We start from the raw sequence: 22,750 nt of genomic DNA on the forward strand, positions 1-22,750 counted from the left end.
TTTTTTTTGGATAACATAAGTTATTTACTTAACTTATAGATACAAAATGTTTTTACTCAGTGGGCACGAGAATGTTTTGCAAATGTTTAGTAAACAATTAATGGTCGCTTGAGCAAGATTTATGTTTAAACACGTTAATAAACGTTTTAATTGTAATTTTTTTCTCAATTAGTTTATTATTTTACAAGTTCTTTACCACGACTGTTTTGTTTACAAAAAAATTTACTTAAAGAGACAAAAATTTTATGTGCACACAAAAATGTCCCAAATAATCTGTTTGTCCCAGAGGTATAACTTTTTGGTAAATTTGTAAGTGATATATGTGTGTGTGTGTGTGTGTATATTTATATATATATAAATATATATATATATATTTATATATATAAATATATATATATTTATATATATATATATATTTATATATATATATTTATATATATATATATATATATATATATATATATTTATTTATATATGTATGTATATAGATAGATATAAATATTTTCATTTTAAGTATTTAAAAATGACCACCTACTAAGAAAGATATCATTGTAGAGTCTTAATACAGCTTTTTAAAATCGAGTATAGTAAAGAAACTGTTAACTGGCACCACACTCCGATGCGTTCTGCATCTCGCCACAGTCATAGAAGTTGATTTGTGAAAGAGATAGTTTGATCAAATAATAACAGAAGTAACTTCTTCTCAAATTGAGTTATCGACAGCTGGAATTGTCTACCAGGTGAGATGGTAAATGCTGAAAGCCTAAATGCTTTTAAGAATCAGTTGTTAAAATTATTATTCGCAATTATGAGTATCAAAGGTGCAGACATAGTTACAAGCAAATGAATGCAAGGTATGTTTGAGTTAAAAATATTCTATAAATAAATTTTTTAATAAATGTATGAAGCTATTTCTATTCATATTTGAATTAAATAGTGCAGCATATCACAGTTATTTGCACATAAGAGAAGCAAGTCCTATTTTTAAAGTGCAAAAAGTTGCTGAATGTAAGTTTATCAAAGAATGTCATCTGGTTTTATTAAACATTTTTTGTAAATAAATATTTTTTATCAAGTTTGAAAGTATTTCCAACGTTAATAAATAATATATGAAGTTTTTTTTCATCAAGTTTAAAAATCTACCCAAGAAGCATCACTTGAATTTATTGTTATGAGGAACTTTCATCAGGTTTTTTTTTTATTTTATTTTATTACATAATCAAATTATAACAAGGTTAAAAAAATTGTTAAATAAACTAAAAGTAAAGTGTAGAATTTACCATGAGTATAAATGTTTGTTCAAGTAACACCCTTTATATGTGCTAGTTGGAATCCATGAAAGATTTCTATAGTATTTCTGTTTTTAGAAACACTGGTGTCACATACAACGAAGTTCGATTCGGTCGATAAGTTGAAGATCATTTGAAGAGAGCTCTTGACAGAACAGTGTAACAATTGTTTTATTACGTTTTTGTAGGCTTATTTATAAATGTATGCTTTTTTTGTATGCTTATATTATAAATAAACAGAAAATTCAACTTTTAGAAATTTATTAAATTATCGGGATCAAGGCTGTTGCTCCTAAATTTTCGTTTGTAAAAGATTTTTTTTCTGCATAACATAAGTTATTTACTGAAATAACTTATACTTAAATAAATCCATTTAGGATAATTCTTGAATAGATTAAAACGTTTCATTTACACAATAAAAACCCATCAAAAAAACGTTTTCGTGAGACCCTTAAAAAACGTTCAAAAAACGTTTTTAGGAAAACGTCCGGTCACCGTTTCATATGAACGTTCAAAAAACCATTAAAAAACGTTTCACGGGACCTTTAAAAAACGTTTGCAAAACGTTCTTGTGCCCACTGGGTCCCAGTGGGCACAGGAACGTTTTGCAAACGTTTAGGAAACGTTTAATGGTCGGTTGAACGACGAATATATTTGTAAAACGTTTTAAAAACGTTTGATAAACGTTTTGATAAAAATTTTTTTATTATTTGATTTATAATTTTGCGGGACCTTAGAAAAACCTTTAAAAAACGCTTTTTGAAAACTGTAAACGCCTACCCAGTGGGCACAAGAACGTTTTGCAAACGTTTTTTAAAGGTCCCGTGAAACGTTTTTTAATGGTTTTAATGGTGCATAAAACGTTGCGTGCCCACTGGGTCAATTGAAAAATGACGTACTTTTATCAACGTTTTATTCACGTTCAAAAAACGTCACACAAATACTATGAACGGATTTTTTTGAAAATACAAAATTATCAGGAATATTAGAATTGAAAATGGCGGAATATATTACAACTAGAAAAAGATCGAATCCAAATACAAGGTATGCAAATAGAAATTTAACAGATTACTGTACAACAATCTGTTAAATCTATACTTGATTGGAAAGAAATCTTTACTTGATGTCTAAATATCTATATTTGATATCTAAATTTCTAAACAATCTTTATATATAAATTATTTAGAAATTCAGATATCAAATATATATATATATATATATATATATATATATATATATATATATATATATATATATATATATATATATATATATATATATATATATATAGGTAATCCTTCAGTTAAGCGGCGTAAAATAAATACATCCTTTCGCTTTTTTTGTTGTTGTTACAAATACGTCTGAATAAATCACTCTCGTCCGTAGATAAAAAAATGAATAGTAAAACATAACAAGAAATAAAAACACCACACTATTTTGCAAGTAAATTTATTATGTGTATTGCTGTCTTACCGTAAGAGAATGACAAAAAAAACTGCATTTAGAGAAGATTTTGACGATATAAACAAGAAATAAATGCTGAAAACAGTGAATCGTTTTTATATCTTTGGCGCATGACCAAATCAAAACAATTTATTCTTAAGACTTGTTTTAGTTTATTAAAAGTAATCAAAAACTAGATACTTTATTGGAAAATGAAATTAAAACAAAATAATGAATAATTTATTATCTTTGATTCTTAAGAAATTTGTAAAGCTTGTAAAGCTTAAATAGAAAAGTTATAATAATTTGCAGTTTTAAAGTTTCTTTAATTAAAGTTAATTATGCTATGCAATTATTAAAGTTTTCTTTCTTTTGTTTTAATTAAAACAAAAACAATCTCCTCCGTAAGTGCTGAAAAAGCGAAAGGATGTATTTATTTTACGCCGCTTAACTGAAGGATTACCTATATATATATATATATATATATATATATATATATATATATATATATATATATATATATATATATATATATATATATATATATATATATATATATATATATATATATATATATATATATATATATATATATATATATATATAAATATATATATATATATATATATATATATATATATATATATATATATATATATTGTTGTTTTTCAATCTACAGTAGAGGGCTAGCTATAGCAATAAAAACTTTTTTTACCTCAGGTTAGGTGATATATTATTAAAGTGTTATCACATAGACCAATCTAGTTATGCTTTAAATTTTTTTTGTGGGGTTTAAATTTTTTTTGTTTAAAATAAACCCCATAACAATTTTTTCAAACACCAGGTTTTGCAGGTTAAGTTTAAATTAATGTTTTGTTGAGTCCAATTAGAATAACATCAAATAATTTTAACAATTTTTTACCAAAAGAAAGAAGGTGTGTGAAATAACTATAAACTTTTTAGTTCGCTTTCTTCTTGGCGTGCATGTAGAAGGGCAGTTATGCAAATGTATGATATATCTATGTCAAATTTTCCAGTAAATCCAGAGCCCCTTGATGAAGCTGAGCCTGAACACAGTTGTATATCTCCAGATGATATAAATCATTGTTTGGATGATCCAGTTGTTGATGACTTACCATCAGAAAATGAATGTTCAAAGTTATCAAATTGTCATGAAAATATAACTGAAAATGACAGTTATGATGAGGCTTTATGTTTAAAACTACGCAGTTGGGCAATTAAAAATGGGTGCACACGACAATGTATAAACGAAATCTTAAACATATTTTTAGAATCTTCTTTTAATGTCCCTAAAGACTCTAGGACGTTGTTGAATACTAGGCGAAACATAGTTTACACTAATCTTGATAATGGAGATTTCATCTACTTGGGTTTAAAGGCAGAAGTTACAAAAAATATTATTCTTCACTGTATTTCAGAAACGTCTTTATATTTAAGTTTTAATATCGATGGAATGCCATTATTCAAATCAAGTTCTACTCAGCTGTGGCCTATTCTTGCCTCTATTATGAACTTTGAACCGTTTGTTGTGGGACTTTATTGTGGGAATAACAAACCACCCTTGGATACATATTTAAGAGACTTTGTTAATGAGTTAAAAGATTTGCAGAATAATTTTATCAATGTTAATGGAATTAATTACAAAATTAATATTTATGCTTTTATTTGTGATGCCCCTGCTAGAGCTTTGCTTAAAGGAATTGTTACTCATTCTGGGTTGCATTCTTGTGAGAGATGTACAATAGTGGGGAAAAGTATTACTCACCGAGTAGTCTTTACACATCAAGAAGAAGGTGTTAGTTTGAGAACAAATGAAAAATTTAAAAATGATGATTATAAGGAAAAAGATGAAAATGGGAGATCTCATCAACAAAGTAATTCAATTCTGAGAGAACTTGATACAATAAACTTTATCAACATGTTTCCATTAGATTATATGCATCTAGTGTGCTTAGGGTGTATGCGGAGATGGTTATATTTTTTAAAAGGGGTTATTAAAGGTACCAATACTGGGAAAATATCCACTAGTATGATAAGTCAAATTACTTTTAAACTTGTGGGTTTGAATGGAAAGCTACCAAGTGATTTTGTACGACAACCCAGAACGTTAAGTGAGCTTGATCGGTGGAAAGCAACTGAACTGCTGACGTTTTTGCTTTATACTGCCATAGTTGTTCTAAAAGGAATTGTAGACACAGCTGCTTATAAGCACTTTATTAGCTTTTCTGTTGCAATAAGGCTTTTGTGCGAAAGTAATACTCATGTTCGTAATTTGAATCTTCAAAGTGCTCGTCAACTCCTAAGTTACTTTGTAGTAAATTCCCAGGAAATTTTTGGAGAGTTGTTTTGTGTGTACAATGTCCATAGTCTCTTGCATTTATGTGATGATGTTTTTTTTTATAATGTTTCTCTTGACATTATATCGTCTTTTAAATTTGAGAATTACCTCCAAAAGTTAAAGCAGTTAGTACGTAGCAAACACAATCCATTAGTTCAGATTACAAAAAGATTGGATGAAATGGATGATGTAGTTCTGTTACAGAAGTTGACTAGTAAAATAACTACATCTAAAAAAGATAATTGCTTTTTAACTGAGAGTACTATAGTTTTCTTAATAAAACAAGTTGCTGAAGATCAGTTTCAGTGCGAATCATATCGTAAACAATGCTTGGAAAATTACTTCACTCATTTTCTCCCATCAAAAGATATTGGAATATACTTTCTTAGAAATAGTGTTCAACCTCTTGTTTGTGTTGAACGTAAAGACAACCTTTTACGTAAATGTTGTATGAAAGTTGAAGATGGGTTTGTTATTTCAGCATTGGTACATGAGTTGGTTTATTAACATGAAAATATAGTATTAGATTTAGCATAAGACAAAAAATATTTTTTATATTGTTTATTTTACTTGTTAGTATGTAATAATAGATTAAATAAATCCTATCAGATTTGTTAAAGTTGCAATCATTTATCTTCCTTTTTAAGACCACAAACCTGCATGGGTGTATGTTTATGGCCAATTAAACATACATTGAAACATTTCAATTTTATTACAGACATAAATTTTGATGACTCTTACTTTTGTATGAACTATTTGAGAATACTATTTGACAATATGAATAAGATAAAACTATTTGACAATATGAATATTTGAAAACAATTTGTTCAGAATGTGACATTGTTTGCACACCACATTTATATTTGTGTCATTTTATGAACCTGTTTGTTAAAACATAAACAATATTTTGTTTTTCTTTTTAGTTCCATAAGAAGACTGTATTCTGTTGTGACCATAAATGAAGAAGGTTTGACAAAAAAGTGCATAGTTCCCTTGCATTGGGTTGATGTAAATCAAAAGATAGTGTACTGGCCTCCAAAAGGAAAGAAGCCAATACATTATTATACAAGTAAATGGGCGACGCCAGATATGAGTTGGCAGGAGTTTGATCTGCTAAAAATATGCCTTGAAAAAGGCACAAAGGATATGTGCAACGATTGCATGTATATTATACGTTCCAATACCTTTGTCCGACAATGTTCGTCTCACGAGCTCTCTGCTAACTTTTAGATTATTTTTTGACTCATTGAAGATTTGTGCTAGCTTTTTGTAGCTGAGTCTGGGGTTTTCTCTGCTCATTCTGAATATACCATTTTTGTCACGGTTGCTGAGTTTGGATGGTCTCCCAGTACGCGGCATGTCGGAGACGTCCTTGGTAAGTTCCCAGGATTTGATGGTTTTTCTAACGCAATATTCAGAAATGTTAAGTATTTTGCCTATTTGAACGTTTGTGTGATTTTTTGTCCGCGCCATACCAATAACTTGCCATTTGATGTCACTAGGAACTGATTTTCGACCCATTTGCACGCAATTGAAATTAATTTGAAATTCACAATATTTTAAGTTGATTTTTAATGAATTAAAAGCTGCCTGATGATGTTGTGATGAATTTTTTGATTGAAAAACTACTCAATTATTTGCTAATTAATTGATAAATTCGCTGCGAAAAAAAAATTTCGCAGCGGATTTATCAATTAATTGGCAAATAATTGATCCTAAATAAACTCGTTTAAACTTTTGTGAAACCTCTTAATTTCTATCACCTACCTTTTAATGAATTTTCTGAGTGAACGGTAATGAGTCAAAACCTACTTTTTTTTATTCTATTAACAAATAATCTATTTAACAAATTGGAAAAATAATTATTTTAATATCTATTTCCGTTAGATTTTTATTCAAGAAAAACCGAAGATTAGATTTGAAAATTCTGCAATCGTTTAAACTTTCGTGAATAGCTGTGTATATATATATATATATATATATATATATATATATATATATATATATATATATATATATATATATATATATATATATATATATATATATATATATATATATATATATATATATATATATATATATATATATATTGTATATAATGTGTATATATTATGCGTTGTATATATTAAATATATACACATATAAATATATATGCGTATATATGTAATATATAATGCTATATAGATATATTATTTATGCATGTAGATAATATCATATAGATATATTATTTATGTATATACAGTATTGGACAAAACATTTGCAACCAAATAATGCTAATTTAGTTTCTTTATATAAAAGTGCTGCATTTTTTCAATTTAGAGAAATAACTATGTAACTGTTTAGAGACAAAGTTCTTCAAGTTTTATTCATCACAAAGTTCATTATTTGTACACGAAAATTAATAAATTAATCAAAAGTATTAAAAAAAGTTGATTTCCTTCTGAACAAAACAAGTGCAACTCGACAAAATGTTGACCAAGCTGTATTTCGCTATCAATATTTCGTGGCGAATCCTTTGTTGTCGATCACAGCCTTGCATCTTCGAGGCATAGATTCGATCAGGTGATCAACGAAACTTTGTGGAATCGCTGCCCAGGCCTTTTGGATTTGTTCAAACAGTTGATCCTTATTACGAACACCTTCACGATTAATTCTGCGGTTGACGATCTCCCACAGGTTCTCGATAGGGTTGAGATCCAGAGATTGAGGCGGCCAATCCATCACCGATAGGTGGTTGTCTTGAAACCACTGCTTGACTACTTTTGCAGTGTGTTTCGGATCGTTGTCTTGCTGAAAAACCCATTTTATTGGCATACTCCATTCAGCATGAGGTAACATAACATCTTTCAGGATATTTTTATACATGAAACGGTCCATTATTCCATTGTTTCGATGTATTGGACCTAGACCGTTAGCAGAAAAACACCCCCAGACCATTACATTGCCTCCACCATGCTTCACGGTCTTATGGCAGTAACGTAAATCGAGGCGTTTTCCGGCCGGTCGACGTACACGGCAAATGCCATTGCTCCCAATGATGTTGAACTTCGATTCATCACTGAACAGGACAGTTCGCCATTTCTGCACATTTCAGTCAATATGAGATGTAGCAAACAGGAGTGTTTTCTTCTGGTTTTTTAGTGAAATCAGCGGTTTCTTTGCAGGGCGTCGAGAAAACAATCCGGCTTCAACAGCACATCGTCTGATTGTCCGATACAGGTAGCTCTAATTGCTTTTGTATCTCGACTGATGGTATCCAGGGATCCTTCTTTACGGATCTGACGATTATACAATCCTCTCTAGAAGTGGTGGAACGCGGTCTTCCACCCTTGTTATCTGCTACCAAAATCCCCGTAGAATGATATTTGGAACATAGTCTTGATACGGTCCATTTTTTCACGCGATATTTATCACAAATACTTTTTTGTGACATTCCACTTACGTAATCGCCAATAATTTTCTTTCTTAGTTCCAATCCAAGACTGTCGGGAGCCATTTTTGCACTTGAAGTCATAAAAATATTTCTGGATGCTACTGGACGCTTCCAGATGCTTCTTCTTGAAACTTCTGGAAGCTTCTGCATGCTTCTGGAAACTTCTGGAAACTTCTGGATACTTCCTTTAATTATTAAAAAACTTCCGTGACGTTGACACGGACCAGACTTAAGAAAATGAAACAAACCAAAAAAATTGCACTTGTTTTGTCCGCTGCAAAATGGCACTTGTCAACGAAATTCTGCCTGTGTGCTGTCACCTGTCAGCTGATTGCTCATGTCATGGCATGCTATGACTCCAGACTCCTGAACTGTTTGCTGTGGTAGTATAGTTCGTTTCGTTTTTAAGAAATGTAAAATTAGGAACACTTTTTAGCATTGTTCGATGTTGGTTGCAAATGTTTTGTCCAATATTGTGTATATAATATATAATACTATATAGATATAGTATTTATGTCAACGAAACTCGTTTAATAAAAAACCAGCGTGGTAGTTTTTCATTTTAAACGCATGCGTACGAGCATATAAAAATATTCTAGGTCTGCGTTTTTTTAAAAGTTCAAAATGTTATTTTGAATCATCCGATAGAACGCTAACCGGCTAAAACTGGCTTCAAAAAATTTCCCGTTTACGCTATCCAGTTATATTTTGAGATCAGTGGTTTTTTATTATACAACCGGGTTATCGCTAAACAAATTTAAATCAAAACAATAACAAAAAAGAATTAAATAACGTTCATCGCTAAGGACTAACTTTTCCATAAAATTTGCACATGCGTACAATAACATTACGCTACTGAACGACCTTGATTGGCTCAGTTCAAACAAGCGTTTCTCAGAAAGGATTAGTTTCTAAGAAAAAGAAAACATCAGCCAATCAGCTGATATTTTTTTTGATCAGATGATCAAACATGCAAAACGCATGTGTATATATAGCATAAAAAGCTTTTTTTCTCTTTATAGATATTTAAATCTATGATCATAGCTAATAAAATCACACGCGCACACACACACACACACACACACACACACACACACACACATCAGTACTTTTTTCCATTTTAAATGTGTATCTTTAAGGCATTTTGATTATAGCTGATATGCAGGAAGCAAGTGTTGAGTCATTTTCAGCAAGGCCATATCAGATAGAACTTTTGGATGCTGCAAAAAAATCCAACACAATTGTTTGTCTTGGTACTGGAACTGGGAAAACTTTCATAAGTGTTATGTTAATAAAAGAAAAACAAAATGAGATAAAGGGAACGTTTGAAGAAAGAGGAAAAAGAACTTTTTTTCTTGTTTGTACAGGTAAAGCTTTTCTAAGTGTTAATCAAATTTCTTTTTAATGTGTTAAATTTTTGATACAAAGTTTGAAGTGCATAAAAAGATTTTGTGGTCATTTTATGTACACACTTAATGATATTTCATGCAGTTTTTCAATTGAGTGTAAAGATAAGCTTGACTTAATTTTATTTAAATTGGGGTTGAAGTATTTAGATTGACTTTTTATGGTACATGAATTTTAGTATAATTTTAATGTATTTATATTTTTAGTAATTGCCTTTTTCTTACTTATTTAATCAAATGTTTTAATTTCCAATGTCTAAGTTCCCTAAACTTTCTTTGCCCATTTATCATGTTTATTTAAAGACCTTTAAAATGTTTTAGAAATAATATGTAAGAACAGAGAAACTCCAAACAATAACTTACATGATGATATAAAATTCTATTTCAGTGCCTCTTGCAAATCAACAAAGAAAAGTAATTGCTGATCATACCTCACTAAAAGTTGGCTATTATATTGGTGATATGGGTGTTGATTTTTGGGACAAACAAAGATGGATATCAGAGTTTAACAAAATTGATGTGTTTGTTATGACAGCACAGATTCTTGTTGATATTTTAACTCATTCCATTTTTTGTTTGTATCATATAAATTTGATAATCATGGATGAATGCCATAATGCCACAAAAAAACATCCTTATGTCAAGTTAATGGAGTTTTTTGAAAAATATCCTAAGTTAGAACATCCACATATTTTGGGTTTGACTGCTTCAATTATTAATGAAAAGTATACTGGTGTAAATAAGGAGCAATCAATCAAAACATTTTTAGAAAATCGAATTAAAAGTTTGGAGAGAAGATTGCGATGTAAGTCTGTCACTTGTTCAGACCCTCAAGCAACATTGTCTTTTGCCACTAAACCAATGGAAAAAGTTGTAACCTTTACAAATGGATTTTCAGTGAATGGTTTTTCAGAATTTGTTAGTATTATTGAGTTTATGAAATGTAACCTTGAAAAACATTTCAAGCATTTTTCTGGTAAGTTTTTTTGTTTATAGTTAAGTAGTTGACATGAGGTTTCTTTGTATTAATGTTTCTGAATTTTAAATCAACTTTTAGATTTAAAAATTAAAAACAAAGCAATAGCCATCGATTTTACTGTTGATAATTTGTTACTCGAGAAACAGCGTTTTTCAGTAAAAAATGCTTGTGCAATATCAGCTGATGCAATGAAGTATTGTAAAGAAATTTTAGAATCTCTTGGTCCTTTATGTACCAACTGGGCTGCACAAATACTTCTCAAACAACTTGGTAAGAGTTTTTACCATGAATGCAGTTTTTAAGTATATAACTTAGATTGGGAATAATATGTAGGGTGACACAAAAATATCATGTCATCAAGCTTTTTGATAACATAAGCTTTTTTTTTGCTGGAAATCAGAAAATCAACAACAAAAAATAACAATATGATCTAGTAATAATATTATGCACAACTGGTTATAAAATTGGCCCTCTTTAGCTTTGACACAGAGTTAGTCGTTTAGAAAAACTTTGAACAACTCCGCAAAGCTCCTCAATCGAAATTTTGTCTCATTCTCCCTTCAAAGAACGCTTTAACCCCGTCAAATTTGTGTGGCGTTTAGTTAATGGGACTTGAGAAAAGAGTTCTTTGACAGTTGTGGGTTGCGTGGTTTGCGTGGTTATGCAGAAGACGTTATGTCTTTCAAGTCTTTCGTATTGTTTTCAGAAATTGAACCTTTTCAATTTCTTTTTTTTAATTGTTCAACGAAAAAAATAACTACTAATTGCAGTCTCATGAGCTATTTTTTTCATTGAAACTCTAAGATAACTCGCTGTTACTTTTTTTACCAGGATCAAGGGATCCCTGGGGTGAAAGTGACAGTGAAAGTGACAACAAGAAGAGGGACTTTTAAATGTCCATTAGCATTTGTTGTTGAGAAAGGTAACTGGTTAGCTACACGTGATTTGTTAAGATTTTGGGGACATTACGTTCAAGGTATTAAATCGAGGAAATGTAACGATTAAGTGATCAATCAATTGATTGTTTACTTTTTTTAAAATATTTTTTTAACTCAAATAGCAGTTTGGATTGGTGTACTATTAAGAATCTGTGCCAGAAACTGCTTATATTTGAAGTATGAATTTAGATAAAAATGAAATAAAATTGTGTCGGGATCTTGGAAGATACATTCGGGGAATCCCTGGATGCAAAATTGGATATGAGAATCCTTAATTTGAGCCTGTGTTAAGCCAAAATCTGAGAGGTTTGATTTGCCATCTACGAAATGATTGTAAAAAAAAGTTAAAAGTATAAATAATTATAGATTAAAACATGGATAATTCAATAATAAAATTAAAATTAAAAAAATCAAATAATCTTAACAAGGGCATAAACAAAGTTGATGACTGATTTTTTGAGTTACCCTTCACTTACTTATACTACAGAACAAAGCTGTTCAGATTTATTCTATAGTATAAACAAATAAAAGCAAATAAGATGCTGTTAATAGAGTTGTCCTCTAGATAAACTAGTCAAAAGTTGTCTTCTACATAAACTGGTCGGATGTAGATATAACTAAATATACTTTAGGTATGACTAATTGAGGGTAATCCTTCAATTAAGCGTCGTACATCCTTTTGAGCTTTTTTTGTTTTTATTAGAAACACGTCAGAATAAACCACTCTCCCCTTTAGATGATTAAAATGTATTATAATGAGTTTTTTATTAAATGTTTCATAATGAATTAAATTAAATATTTTTAATTTTTTTAAATGAACTTTTATTTGAAAAAAAGAATATAATAAGAAATAAAAACACCAAAATATTTTACAAGCAAATTTGTAATGTGTATCACTGTCTTACTGTAAGAGAATGACCAAAAAACTGCATTTAAATAGGATAATATCGATTTACACAAGAAATAAAAGCTGAAAACAGTGAATTGTTTTTACATCTTTGGCGCTAAGCGAATTCATGCAGATCTGATTGGAAAAGAGCCTCTTAAGTGCCGAATCGTTGTCTTAGGGTGGAATGCAAGAACCGAACTTCAAATTTGAAGTCGAATTTCAAACCTTAAGTGCGACTTGAGCGAATGCACAAAGCGAACTTCAACTCAAGTCAGACTTGAAAACCGCTAAAAATAGACCTTTTTCAAGTCTGACTTCAAACCAGACTTGAGAGAGCAAAAATTCCTTCCGAATCCAAGAACCCGACTTGAAATTTCGGGTGGAATGCAAGAACCGAACTTGAGTCAAGTTCGACTTGAAATCTCAAGTTCGACTTTGTCAAGTCAGACTTGAAAAATTGACTTGAGCGAATGCGTAAACGAGACTTGAAAATTTCAAGCTCGTGCTTGAGAAAGTCGAACTTGAAAAATAGTCGAGGCGTTGAATTTAGGGCGTTTATCGGAAAATGCACTTCGCAACCAATAGCGGTAATGGATTTTTTTTACGGGAAAAACCTTTTACTGAAACAAATTCCGTGTAATGATATTTGTATAATATACGATTAAATAAAAAGTTAATAACAGTAAAAAAAAAAAAAGTTCTTGCTATGTATTTTTCATCAGAAAAATAAATTCATCTTGGCACTTTCAGTTCCAAATCCTAAGTTGTTGGTAAACAACGGTTGGTCATATGTACCACTTAAGTGATCAAGACAATTTCTCTTGATTTCTCCATTTTAACAGATTCCATTTGAATTAAAATACATGCAAATGTTCTAGAAAATGCAGAATCTTATTTTGACGCTTTTTGGGGATGATACTATACTACAATGTATTTTTATTTATCTTTTTACTAATACTTTAATGAAAATAATGGTTTTTTTTAAAAATACTGAGAAAATTACTTTAAACAAAATTAGTTTTCTCAATACTAATACTACATAATACTATGTGTGTGTGTGTGTATATATATATATATATATATACCTACACATATATATACCATTTACATATGTAAGTATACCATTTACATATGTAAGTCAATAGAGATCACATATGGAGACAGGTCTTCTGAAATTATTGGGCCACTTATAGAAACAGAAAAGAAAACTTTTAAAAACCATTGATAGCATCTTGCTCATTAACACATGAAAAAGAACAAAGTTTAACGTTAAACAAAAATCTCTTAATAAAAAAAAATACAAAAAAGCAATATAATGAAATTCATGATCTTGATAAAGAACTAATGCAAAAACAAATAGAAATAGATGATATAAAAAAAAAACTCTCTCCAGAAAAAGCAACAATACAAACAAAACTTTGTGAAAATTTTCACAGTTAAAATTTTCACAAAGTTTTAAAAAAGCAACACAACAGAATTATTCTATGTGAGGATTATTTTTTTCTAACAATATCAGATCCAAATTGCTTTTGGAATGTTTTAATTTATCACTTTATTTTTTAGTGAAATTGTTTTTTTCATATATAATACTATTTTGAAATATAAAATGTAATTCTTTTGAAATAATATGTAGTATAAATATTTGAAAATAATGTTTTTGTTATTACACCCTTTATCCATTATCAGACACAAATTTTTTTTTTTAAAAAATAAGTCTGAAATTTGACTTTTGCTTTGTTTCTGCAAAAATATCTTTAGTGAATGCTTTAGCACCACATTTTTCATTGCTATTTTGTATTTCATTGCCTCCACAATAATCATTTTGTATAAGGGCAATGTTGTGAAGCACAAAACAGGATATTATTATAGCTATGGAATTTTGCAGTTTTGTTCCTAAGGGAATGTTAAGACAAGGGTATTGTTTTTTTTTGATATACCAAAACAATATTCAACAACAACATTCAACATGGGTGTACTTCTCATGTTGTAATTGTATCTGATTTCATTTTCATTTTTGGGTTAGAAAAAGGTGTCATTAAATATTGTTTATAAGGATAGCCAGAATCACCTGAAACATGAACAACATTCAAAAAAAAATCCCTTTTTGTTTCGGTAAAAAAAGGGATTTTTTGAATTTGGTAAAATCTAAATAATGGTTGATAAATATAAATATTTTCTTTATCTAAGAAAAGTTTGAAGTTTGTATGAAATAGCAAAATCAGATATCCATGAAAACTTATAAGCACTTTTGCTAAATTATCAAAAAATCAGCTTCTGTTGGAAACTTTATGTACTGATATCTTTTGTTAGCCATTTGAATTGAAATGTTCTAAACCACTGGACAAACAGTTGAGTTTCAGCTCTTCCAAATCTCCTATTATTCTCTAAAAGAGTTTATTTATTGTTATAATCATTTGTTGGTATAAAATGTTGTTATTTAAAAACATAATTTAAAATCTACAATAAGAAGGTGCCATTTTCTGATACCATTTCTTGAATATCTACTCACTTGGAATGAACCAGTAGCATAAAACCGAAATGCAATAGCCAGTTGTTGTACAGTTGAAAGAGGGCACCCTCGATTGTTAACATTGTTGTTAACAATGTCATTAGCTAATATTAAAAAGGTTTTTATTGGAAAATCTGTAGCACCTTTTAAATTCTATACCGTGGTAAACTTCTAAAGGATTAGCTCTGTCAATAATAAACCTTGGTATGTGACTTGGCTTATTTTTTCTTCTTCTTCTTCTAAAATTCAGCTCATACCGATTCATTTTTGAACATTTAAAAAAAAGTTTTTTTTAATACTTCATGTAACTACTTCTCATGAACTCTCTTTTACTCCTTTTACACGTATCACCTCTTTGTATAACTGCAACTATTTATTACTAAATGGAATTTACTTTTATACTGTATCACAAAAATGTGCCTTAATCAACAGCCTTTTACAATGCTAGGATGTTCGACATTTCAAAAAGCTAATAAACATTTCTAATGGCATCAAAATATGACATGTTGAATCATTACATACGAGTTACAGGATGTTTTTGACACACGTTTTCGCAATGTTAATATTCAGTTTTCTGTAATGAATTCATTTAAAAATATACTTTCACAATGTAACCTTCTAAATTAATTAGGTGAATATGCCCAAGTAACTACTTTTGCTTGTTAAAAACTCATTTTCATACTTGCAAAGGTTGTAATAAGTTATATAGTAATAGTAAAGTTTTGTTACGCATCAGCAAAATGATAATGGCGGTCTGTTTTTTTTTTCAAGTTTGGTTTCAAGATTGGTCTGGAGCAGACTTGAAAAAATGACTTGAAAATTCAAAAATTCTCGTTTTTCAAGTCTGACTTCAGTTCAAGTTCGCTTCTTGCATTCCGTTCAAGTCAGACTTGAGATTTGAAGTCTGACTTGAAATTTCAAGTTGGGTTCTTGCATTCGGAAGGAATTTTTGCTCTCTCAAGTCTGGTTTGAAGTCAGACTTGAAAAAGGTCTATTTTTAGCGGTTTTCAAGTCTGACTTGAGTTGAAGTTCGCTTTGTGCATTCGCTCAAGTCGCACTTTAGGTTTGAAGTTCGACTTCAAATTTGAAGTTCGGTTCTTGCATTCCACCCTTCAAGTCAGACTTCAAATCTCAAGTCTGACTTGAACGGAATGCAAGAAGCGAACTTGAACTGAAGTCAGACTTGAAAAACGAGAATTTTTGAATTTTCAAGTCATTTTTTCAAGTCTGCTCCAGACCAATCTTAAAACCAAACTTGAAAAAAAAAAAAAGACCGCCATTATCATTTTGCTGATGCGTAACAAAACTTTACTATAACTATATAACTTATTACAACCTTTGCAAGTATGAAAATGAGTTTTTAACAAGCAAAAGTAGTTACTTGGGCATATTCACCTAATTAATTTAGAAGGTTACATTGTGAAAGTATATTTTTAAATGAATTCATTACAGAAAACTGAATATTAACATTGCGAAAACGTGTCTTTTAAAACATCCTGTAACTCGTATGTAATGATTCAACATGTCATATTTTGATGCCATTAGAAATGTTTATTAGCTTTTTGAAATGTCGAACATCCTAGCATTGTAAAAGGCTGTTGATTAAGGCACATTTTTGTGATACAGTATAAAAGTAAATTCCATTTAGTAATAAATAGTTGCAGTTATACAAAGAGGTGATACGTGTAAAAGGAGTAAAAGAGAGTTCATGAGAAGTAGTTACATGAAGTATTAAAAAAAACTTTTTTTTAAATGTTCAAAAATGAATCGGTATGAGCTGAATTTTAGAAGAAGAAGAAGAAAAAATAAGCCAAGTCACATACCAAGGTTTATTATTGACAGAGCTAATCCTTTAGAAGTTTACCACGGTATAGAATTTAAAAGGTGCTACAGATTTTCCAATAAAAACCTTTTTAATATTAGCTAATGACATTATTAACAACAATGTTAACAATCGAGGGTGCCCTCTTTCAACTGTACAACAACTGGCTATTGCATTTCCGTTTTATGCTACTGGTTCATTCCAAGTGAGTAGATATTCAAGAAACGGTATCAGAAAATGGCACCTTCTTATTGTAGATTTTACATTACGTTTTTAAATAACAACATTTTATACCAACAAATGATTATAACAATAAATAAACTCTTTTAGAGAATAATAGGAGATTTGGAAGAGCTGAAACTCAACTGTTTGTCCAGTGGTTTAGAACATTTCAATTCGAATGGCTAACAAAAGATATCAGTACATAAAGTTTCCAACAGAAGCTGATTCTTTGATAATTCAGCAAAAGTGATTATAAGTTTTCATGGATATCTGATTTTGCTATTTCATACAAACTTCAAACTTTTCTTAGATAAAGAAAATATTTATATTTATCAACCATTATTTAGATTTTACCAAATTCAAGGATTCCCAGGATGTATAGAAGCAATTAATGAACACATATTCCTATAATAATTCTTTGTGGAGAAAGCGCAGAAATTTATCGAAACAAAAAGGGATTTTTTTTTGAATTGCCAGGTCATTGCAGGTACTTCAAATGAAATTTTATCTGCTTGTGTTCAATGGCCTGGAATTGTTCAGGATTCATTTGTTTTTGCTAACTCAGCTATTAAACAAGTTTTAGAAGCTCGCCAACATGTTCATGTTTCAGGTGATTCTGGCTATCCTTATAAACAGTATTTAATGACACCTTTTTCTAACCCAAAAATGAAAATGAAATCAGATACAATTACAACTTGAGAAGTACACACATGTTGAATGTTGTTGTTGAATATTGTTTTGGTATATCAAAAAAAAACAATACCCTTGTCTTAACATTCCCTTAGGAAAAACTGCAAAATTCCATAGCTATAATAATATCCTGTTTTGTGCTTCACAACATTGCCCTTCTACAAAATGATTATTGTGGAGGCAATGAAATACAAAATAGCAATGAAGAATCTGGTGCTAAAGCATTCACTAAAGACATTTTTGCAGAAACAAAGCAAAAGTCAAATTTCAGACTTATTTTTTTTAAAAAAAAATTGTGTATGATAATGGATAAAGGGTCTAATAACAAAAACATTATTTTTAAATATTTATACTACATATTATTTCAAAAGAATTACATTTTATATTTCAAAATAGTATTATATATGAAAAAAACAATTTCACTAAAAAATAAAGTGATAAATTAAAACATTCCAAAAACAATTTGGATCTGATATTCTTTGAAAATAATAATCCTCACATAGAATAATTTGTTGTGTTGCTTTTTTAAAACTTTGTGAAAATTTTAACTGTGAAAATTTTCACAAAGTTTTGTTTGCATTGTTGCTTTTTCTGGAGAGAGTTTTTTTTTATATCATCTATTTCTATTTGTTTTTGCATTAGTTCTTTATCAAGATCATGAATTTCATTATATTGCTTTTTTGTATTTTTTTTTTATTAAGAGATTTTTGTTTAACGTTAAACTTTGTTCTTTTTCATGTGTTAATGAGCAAGATGCTATCAATGGTTTTTAAAAGTTTTCTTTTCTGTTTCTATAAGTGGCCCAATAATTTCAGAAGACCTGTCTCCATATGTGATCTCTATTGACTTACATATGTAAATGGTATACTTACATATGTAAATGGCAGTGTTTGGAAAGTTCCTTTTAAAAAGGATCTCGTTCCGTTCCCCGTTCATTTCGTAAAAAAAGAACTCGTTCCAATTCCTCGTTCATTAATCAAAAAAGGAACTTGTTACACGTTCCTCAAAAAATAGAACTCGTTCCTACTTCGTTCCTTTTTTTAAACTTATTTTTACATAGTAAATGATGTTACTTATAGCACATTTAATACAAAATAAGAGATCTATTGTTTCGCTAAGCAGGCGCTTTTTTATAGTGCTTTGCTTAATCATTACTTTTAAAAAGTGTTTTAATATATCTGGTGTACTGCCGGCCTAGTCTGCCTCTGCATGTACATTATACATATAAAATTGATATACTAATTTCAGCTCGGAAGTATGAGCATTATAAAACTGTTACTGGAAAATAAAGATTTAGAAAACAAGTAAAAAGTATAAAGAGAAAGAAAATTTTAGACACCAACTTTATTTTATTTCAATAAAACTAATTTTTCAAATAGAGAACCACACAATGTATGTCTTTTTTCAGTCATCACATTAGACCCTGTCGAAAAAAGCCGTTCAACCGGAGCACTCGACGGAAGAGGTGTGTTAAGTTCTAAAAAAACTTTCAATACTGCTGGGTATAATAATAACACAGTTAACTCTTTTGACTGTGATTTTAAATATAACTCCAACTCCTCAATACCAGAACTTGTAATTAAGTTGTTTTCAACTGGTAAACAGAAAAAGTCTTCTTTAGATGAACCTGTTGCTATATGTGAAGAGGATTCGATTTCACAAGATGTAGAACTAAAATCCACATTTTCAAACAAAGACTTTAACCAGGCTTCTGCTGTGAAACGTTTGACACCATCAAGCCATAATAATTTAAAACGCGGTATTAAACAAGATGCTAATATTAGTTCTTTTTTTTCCCAAATAGTACTAAATCGAGTTTTAATTGAAGTTCTTACTGTGTTGACAAGTGGACCACAAAAGCTCATATTTTTCTGTTGCAAAATAATTAACTTTTTATCCAAAGCATAAAGTGTCGGCAACAAATAACCCATGAACATTGATTCTTCTCCTTGTAAAAAGTCTAAAGATTGGGCAAGAGGAGTCATTACTTCACAGTATTCATGAATTAATTGAATTTCTTGATTTGTGAATCTTTGTATTTCGCAGAAATCCATTATATTGCTCATTTTGTTATGTCCATTAGAGTTTAAAAAAATATTTTTAATTTGTAATAAGCTATCATAGGTACAGTTCCATCTTGTTTTGTTTGGCGTTTTTAAATAAAACTCTAATATATTGTGAATTTTTTCAGCAACTCTATTTGATATATTTTGTTTACTCCATAATGATGAACACTTGCCCATTGCTTTCCTATAAATTTTCTTAAAATTAGTTTCTGAAACCTGTACCATTTTCTCAACATCATTTTTTGCTATTAAGTCTAGTGTATGACTAGCACATCTAAAATGTTGTGGTAACTGAACAAATAAGTCATTCTCTTCTTGTTCATGACTACTTTTGTCCAAAATTTCATATAAATTTATATTCTCATCACATAAATTGTCATTGTCATTATCTTCATCATCATCATTGCTATCTTCCTCATTCTCTGAATTCTTTGAAATTGGATATGATTTAAAAGCTTTTACAAAATTCGAACCACTGTCTGTTGTTATAGCAACTATCTTGTTTTGTATTTTATAGGTTGTATGAATCTTATACAAAACATTAGCCAGAACAGTATGTTTGTCTTCCTTTTAAGTGACTACATGCTAAAGATACTGAATGACGCCGGAGAGTCTTTTGATCTATCCAATGACAAGTCACCCCAATATAACCTCTTTTACCTTTACTCCAACAGTCAGCTGTGGTTGCAACATACATAACATCTCCAAGTGTTGAAGTAATATCTTCAATCATTGATAAATACAGATTATTAATACGTAGTTTTAAAGTTTTACTACAAATAATCTTCAGGTCTTTAGGAAGGCCTAACTTCACCAAATTCACAAATGATGGTTTATCAACTATATTTAAGGGTTGTGTTTCACTAACAATAAAATTTACAACCAGTTGATCTAAACTTTTTTGATTTAATTTAAATTGCTCATTTCCTTTATCGGTTCCATATTTCTCAAGAGTAGACTGCACCACTCCTTTTTTCACATTCTCTGATGAACTTAATTTTTTCTTTTTAACAAAAGCATTTTTTTTACCTTCATTTATAGCTTTTTCAAAAGCAACCATTTTGAATGGGTGAATTCTCTAATAAAAAAAGAAAAATTTTAAATTATTAGTTTTTATTAATAAGTAAATCAAACTTGAAACCTCATCAAATTCAAAGAATTACATTCTTTATTCAACATGGTGTAATTATTGAATTTACATGTGTACCAATATATGCACCTATTCAAGTTTCTTAATGTTTACAATAATTTCTTTTTTGCATCCGCTTGTATAAGGTACATAGAACGATACTATGCATGCTAAGTATGTATTTTATTTCATACATAATTCAAAGTAAGTAAACTGAATTAAATTCAAAATAGTAGGAAACACTAACACTTATTTACCTTAATATGTCGTTTTAGATTAGGTGATGTATTTTTAGCTGTACTTATTTCTTTTCCTAAAGGGCCACACAAAACACATTTTGCATTTATATTATTGCCATTTATTCCATTGAATACAAAAAAAGATTCTAAACCGCTCCAAGGCAAACGTTCATCTAAGAGAAAATGAAAACATTGCATAGTGTTAAGCATAATGAGAAATTTTGTTGCATAGTCTTGTGACTTTAGTTAAGCCAAGGACGTTAGCTAATAATATTACTTTAAAAATAATAAACTTAAGTCAATGCACTATAAATTAGATAAAAAGTAACAGCATGTTTTATAAAAACTTACCACTAACTTCAGTATTACTATTACATGCGCAATTGCTAACATTTTCAATAACTGAAACATCACTGACAATATCAGTAATCGGATTCATTTTGCCAACTAAAACCACGTGAAATAAAACTGCATTAAAAAGTCCTTTTATTTTATGTTAATTTATTTTAGGCGGTTTTGGTTCGGATTAAGTTAGCCACATATACTAATTTTTAAACTATCAGAATTAATTCAAAAATTAGTACATGTGGCCAACTGAGTCCGAACTTAGATTGGAGATTATCAAAATACAAATCATTTTCTTTTTGAACTTTAAAAACAACTATTTTGCAAAAAGCAAAATTATAAATTTTTAAGGAACTATTACTTTTCGTTCACGTTCCTTCAAAAAAAGAATTCGTTCTCCTTCCTCGTTCCATTATTTTAAAAGGAACCAGTTCCAAGCTTCGTTCCTCATAAAAGGAACTAGATCCAGGAACTCGTTCCTTTTGGAACGCGTTCTTCCACACACTGGTAAATGGTATATATGTGTGTAGGTATATATATATATATATATATATATATATATATATATATATATATATATATATATATATATATATATATATATATATATATATATATATATATATATACACACACATAGTATTATGTAGTATTAGTATTGAGAAAACTAATTTTGTTTAAAGTAATTTTCTCAGTATTTTAAAAAAAAAACCATTATTTTCATTAAAGTATTAGTAAAAAGATAAATAAAAATAGACTCAGTGGCGTAATCAGTGGCGTAGCTAGTAGTATAGTATCATCCCCAAAAAGCGTCAAAATAAGATTCTGCATTTTCTAGAACATTTGCATGTATTTTAATTCAAATGGAATCTGTTAAAATGGAGAAATCAAGAGAAATTGTCTTGATCACTTAAGTGGTACATATGACCAACCGTTGTTTACCAACAACTTAGGATTTGGAACTGAAAGTGCCAAGATGAATTTATTTT

The 22,750-nt window shown here is 29.4% G+C and overlaps 4 protein-coding genes, 1 long non-coding RNA gene and 1 pseudogene across 8 annotated transcripts in view; 5 read left to right on the top strand and 1 right to left on the bottom strand.

Moving 5' to 3' along the window:
• LOC145192013 (uncharacterized) overlaps nt 1–190 on the top strand; it is a 4,452-nt gene extending 4,262 nt beyond the window's left edge. For both annotated transcript variants that reach the window (XM_090085898.1, XM_090085897.1), the window contains one exon: nt 1–190. This exon is cut by the window's left edge and continues 194 nt beyond it. The gene's annotated coding sequence lies outside the window, so the exon portion shown is untranslated.
• Nucleotides 191–485: 295 nt separating this feature from the next.
• On the top strand, nt 486–1,538 carry LOC149889670 (uncharacterized). Of its 2 annotated transcripts, none has more exons than XR_016451903.1 (3): nt 486–854; nt 938–1,189; nt 1,368–1,538. It is a non-coding gene; the product is annotated as an uncharacterized LOC149889670 (long non-coding RNA). The 2 variants fall into 2 exon arrangements; XR_016451904.1 differs by having other exon boundaries at nt 1,131–1,189.
• Nucleotides 1,539–2,178: 640 nt separating this feature from the next.
• LOC149889671 (uncharacterized) lies at nt 2,179–6,451 on the top strand. The gene is made up of 2 exons (XM_090084321.1): nt 2,179–2,333; nt 6,015–6,451. Exons 1-2 carry the CDS (start codon nt 2,287–2,289, stop codon nt 6,319–6,321), a joined length of 354 nt encoding a protein of 117 aa, XP_089940447.1. The 5' UTR covers nt 2,179–2,286; the 3' UTR covers nt 6,322–6,451.
• On the top strand, nt 3,380–5,710 carry LOC149889672 (uncharacterized). The gene has a single exon (XM_090084304.1). The coding sequence runs from the start codon at nt 3,733–3,735 to the stop codon at nt 5,596–5,598; it is 1,866 nt and encodes a 621-aa protein (XP_089940430.1). The 5' UTR covers nt 3,380–3,732; the 3' UTR covers nt 5,599–5,710.
• A 3,069-nt stretch (nt 6,452–9,520) lies between the features above and the next one.
• Nucleotides 9,521–22,750, top strand: part of LOC145199620 (endoribonuclease Dicer-like) — a 36,309-nt gene continuing 23,079 nt past the window's right edge. The window contains exons 1-3 of the mRNA XM_090084278.1: nt 9,521–9,894; nt 10,322–10,909; nt 10,991–11,182. Of these exons, the coding sequence (XP_089940404.1) occupies nt 9,687–9,894; nt 10,322–10,909; nt 10,991–11,182 (988 nt within the window). The 5' untranslated portion in view covers nt 9,521–9,686. The remainder of the gene's footprint in view (nt 9,895–10,321; nt 10,910–10,990; nt 11,183–22,750) is intronic.
• Nucleotides 19,312–21,948, bottom strand: LOC149889673 (uncharacterized; annotated as a pseudogene). The gene is made up of 3 exons (XR_016451552.1): nt 21,768–21,948; nt 21,435–21,589; nt 19,312–21,126 (listed from the first exon to the last, which is right to left on the bottom strand). The product of XR_016451552.1 is annotated as an uncharacterized LOC149889673 (transcript).

Source organism: Hydra viridissima, unplaced genomic scaffold (genome assembly GCF_058129835.1).
Source record: "Hydra viridissima isolate aposymbiotic clone 2 unplaced genomic scaffold, HvirCarnegie_v1 scaffold_4, whole genome shotgun sequence".
In the NCBI taxonomy this organism is placed as follows: Eukaryota; Metazoa; Cnidaria; class Hydrozoa; order Anthoathecata; family Hydridae; genus Hydra; species Hydra viridissima.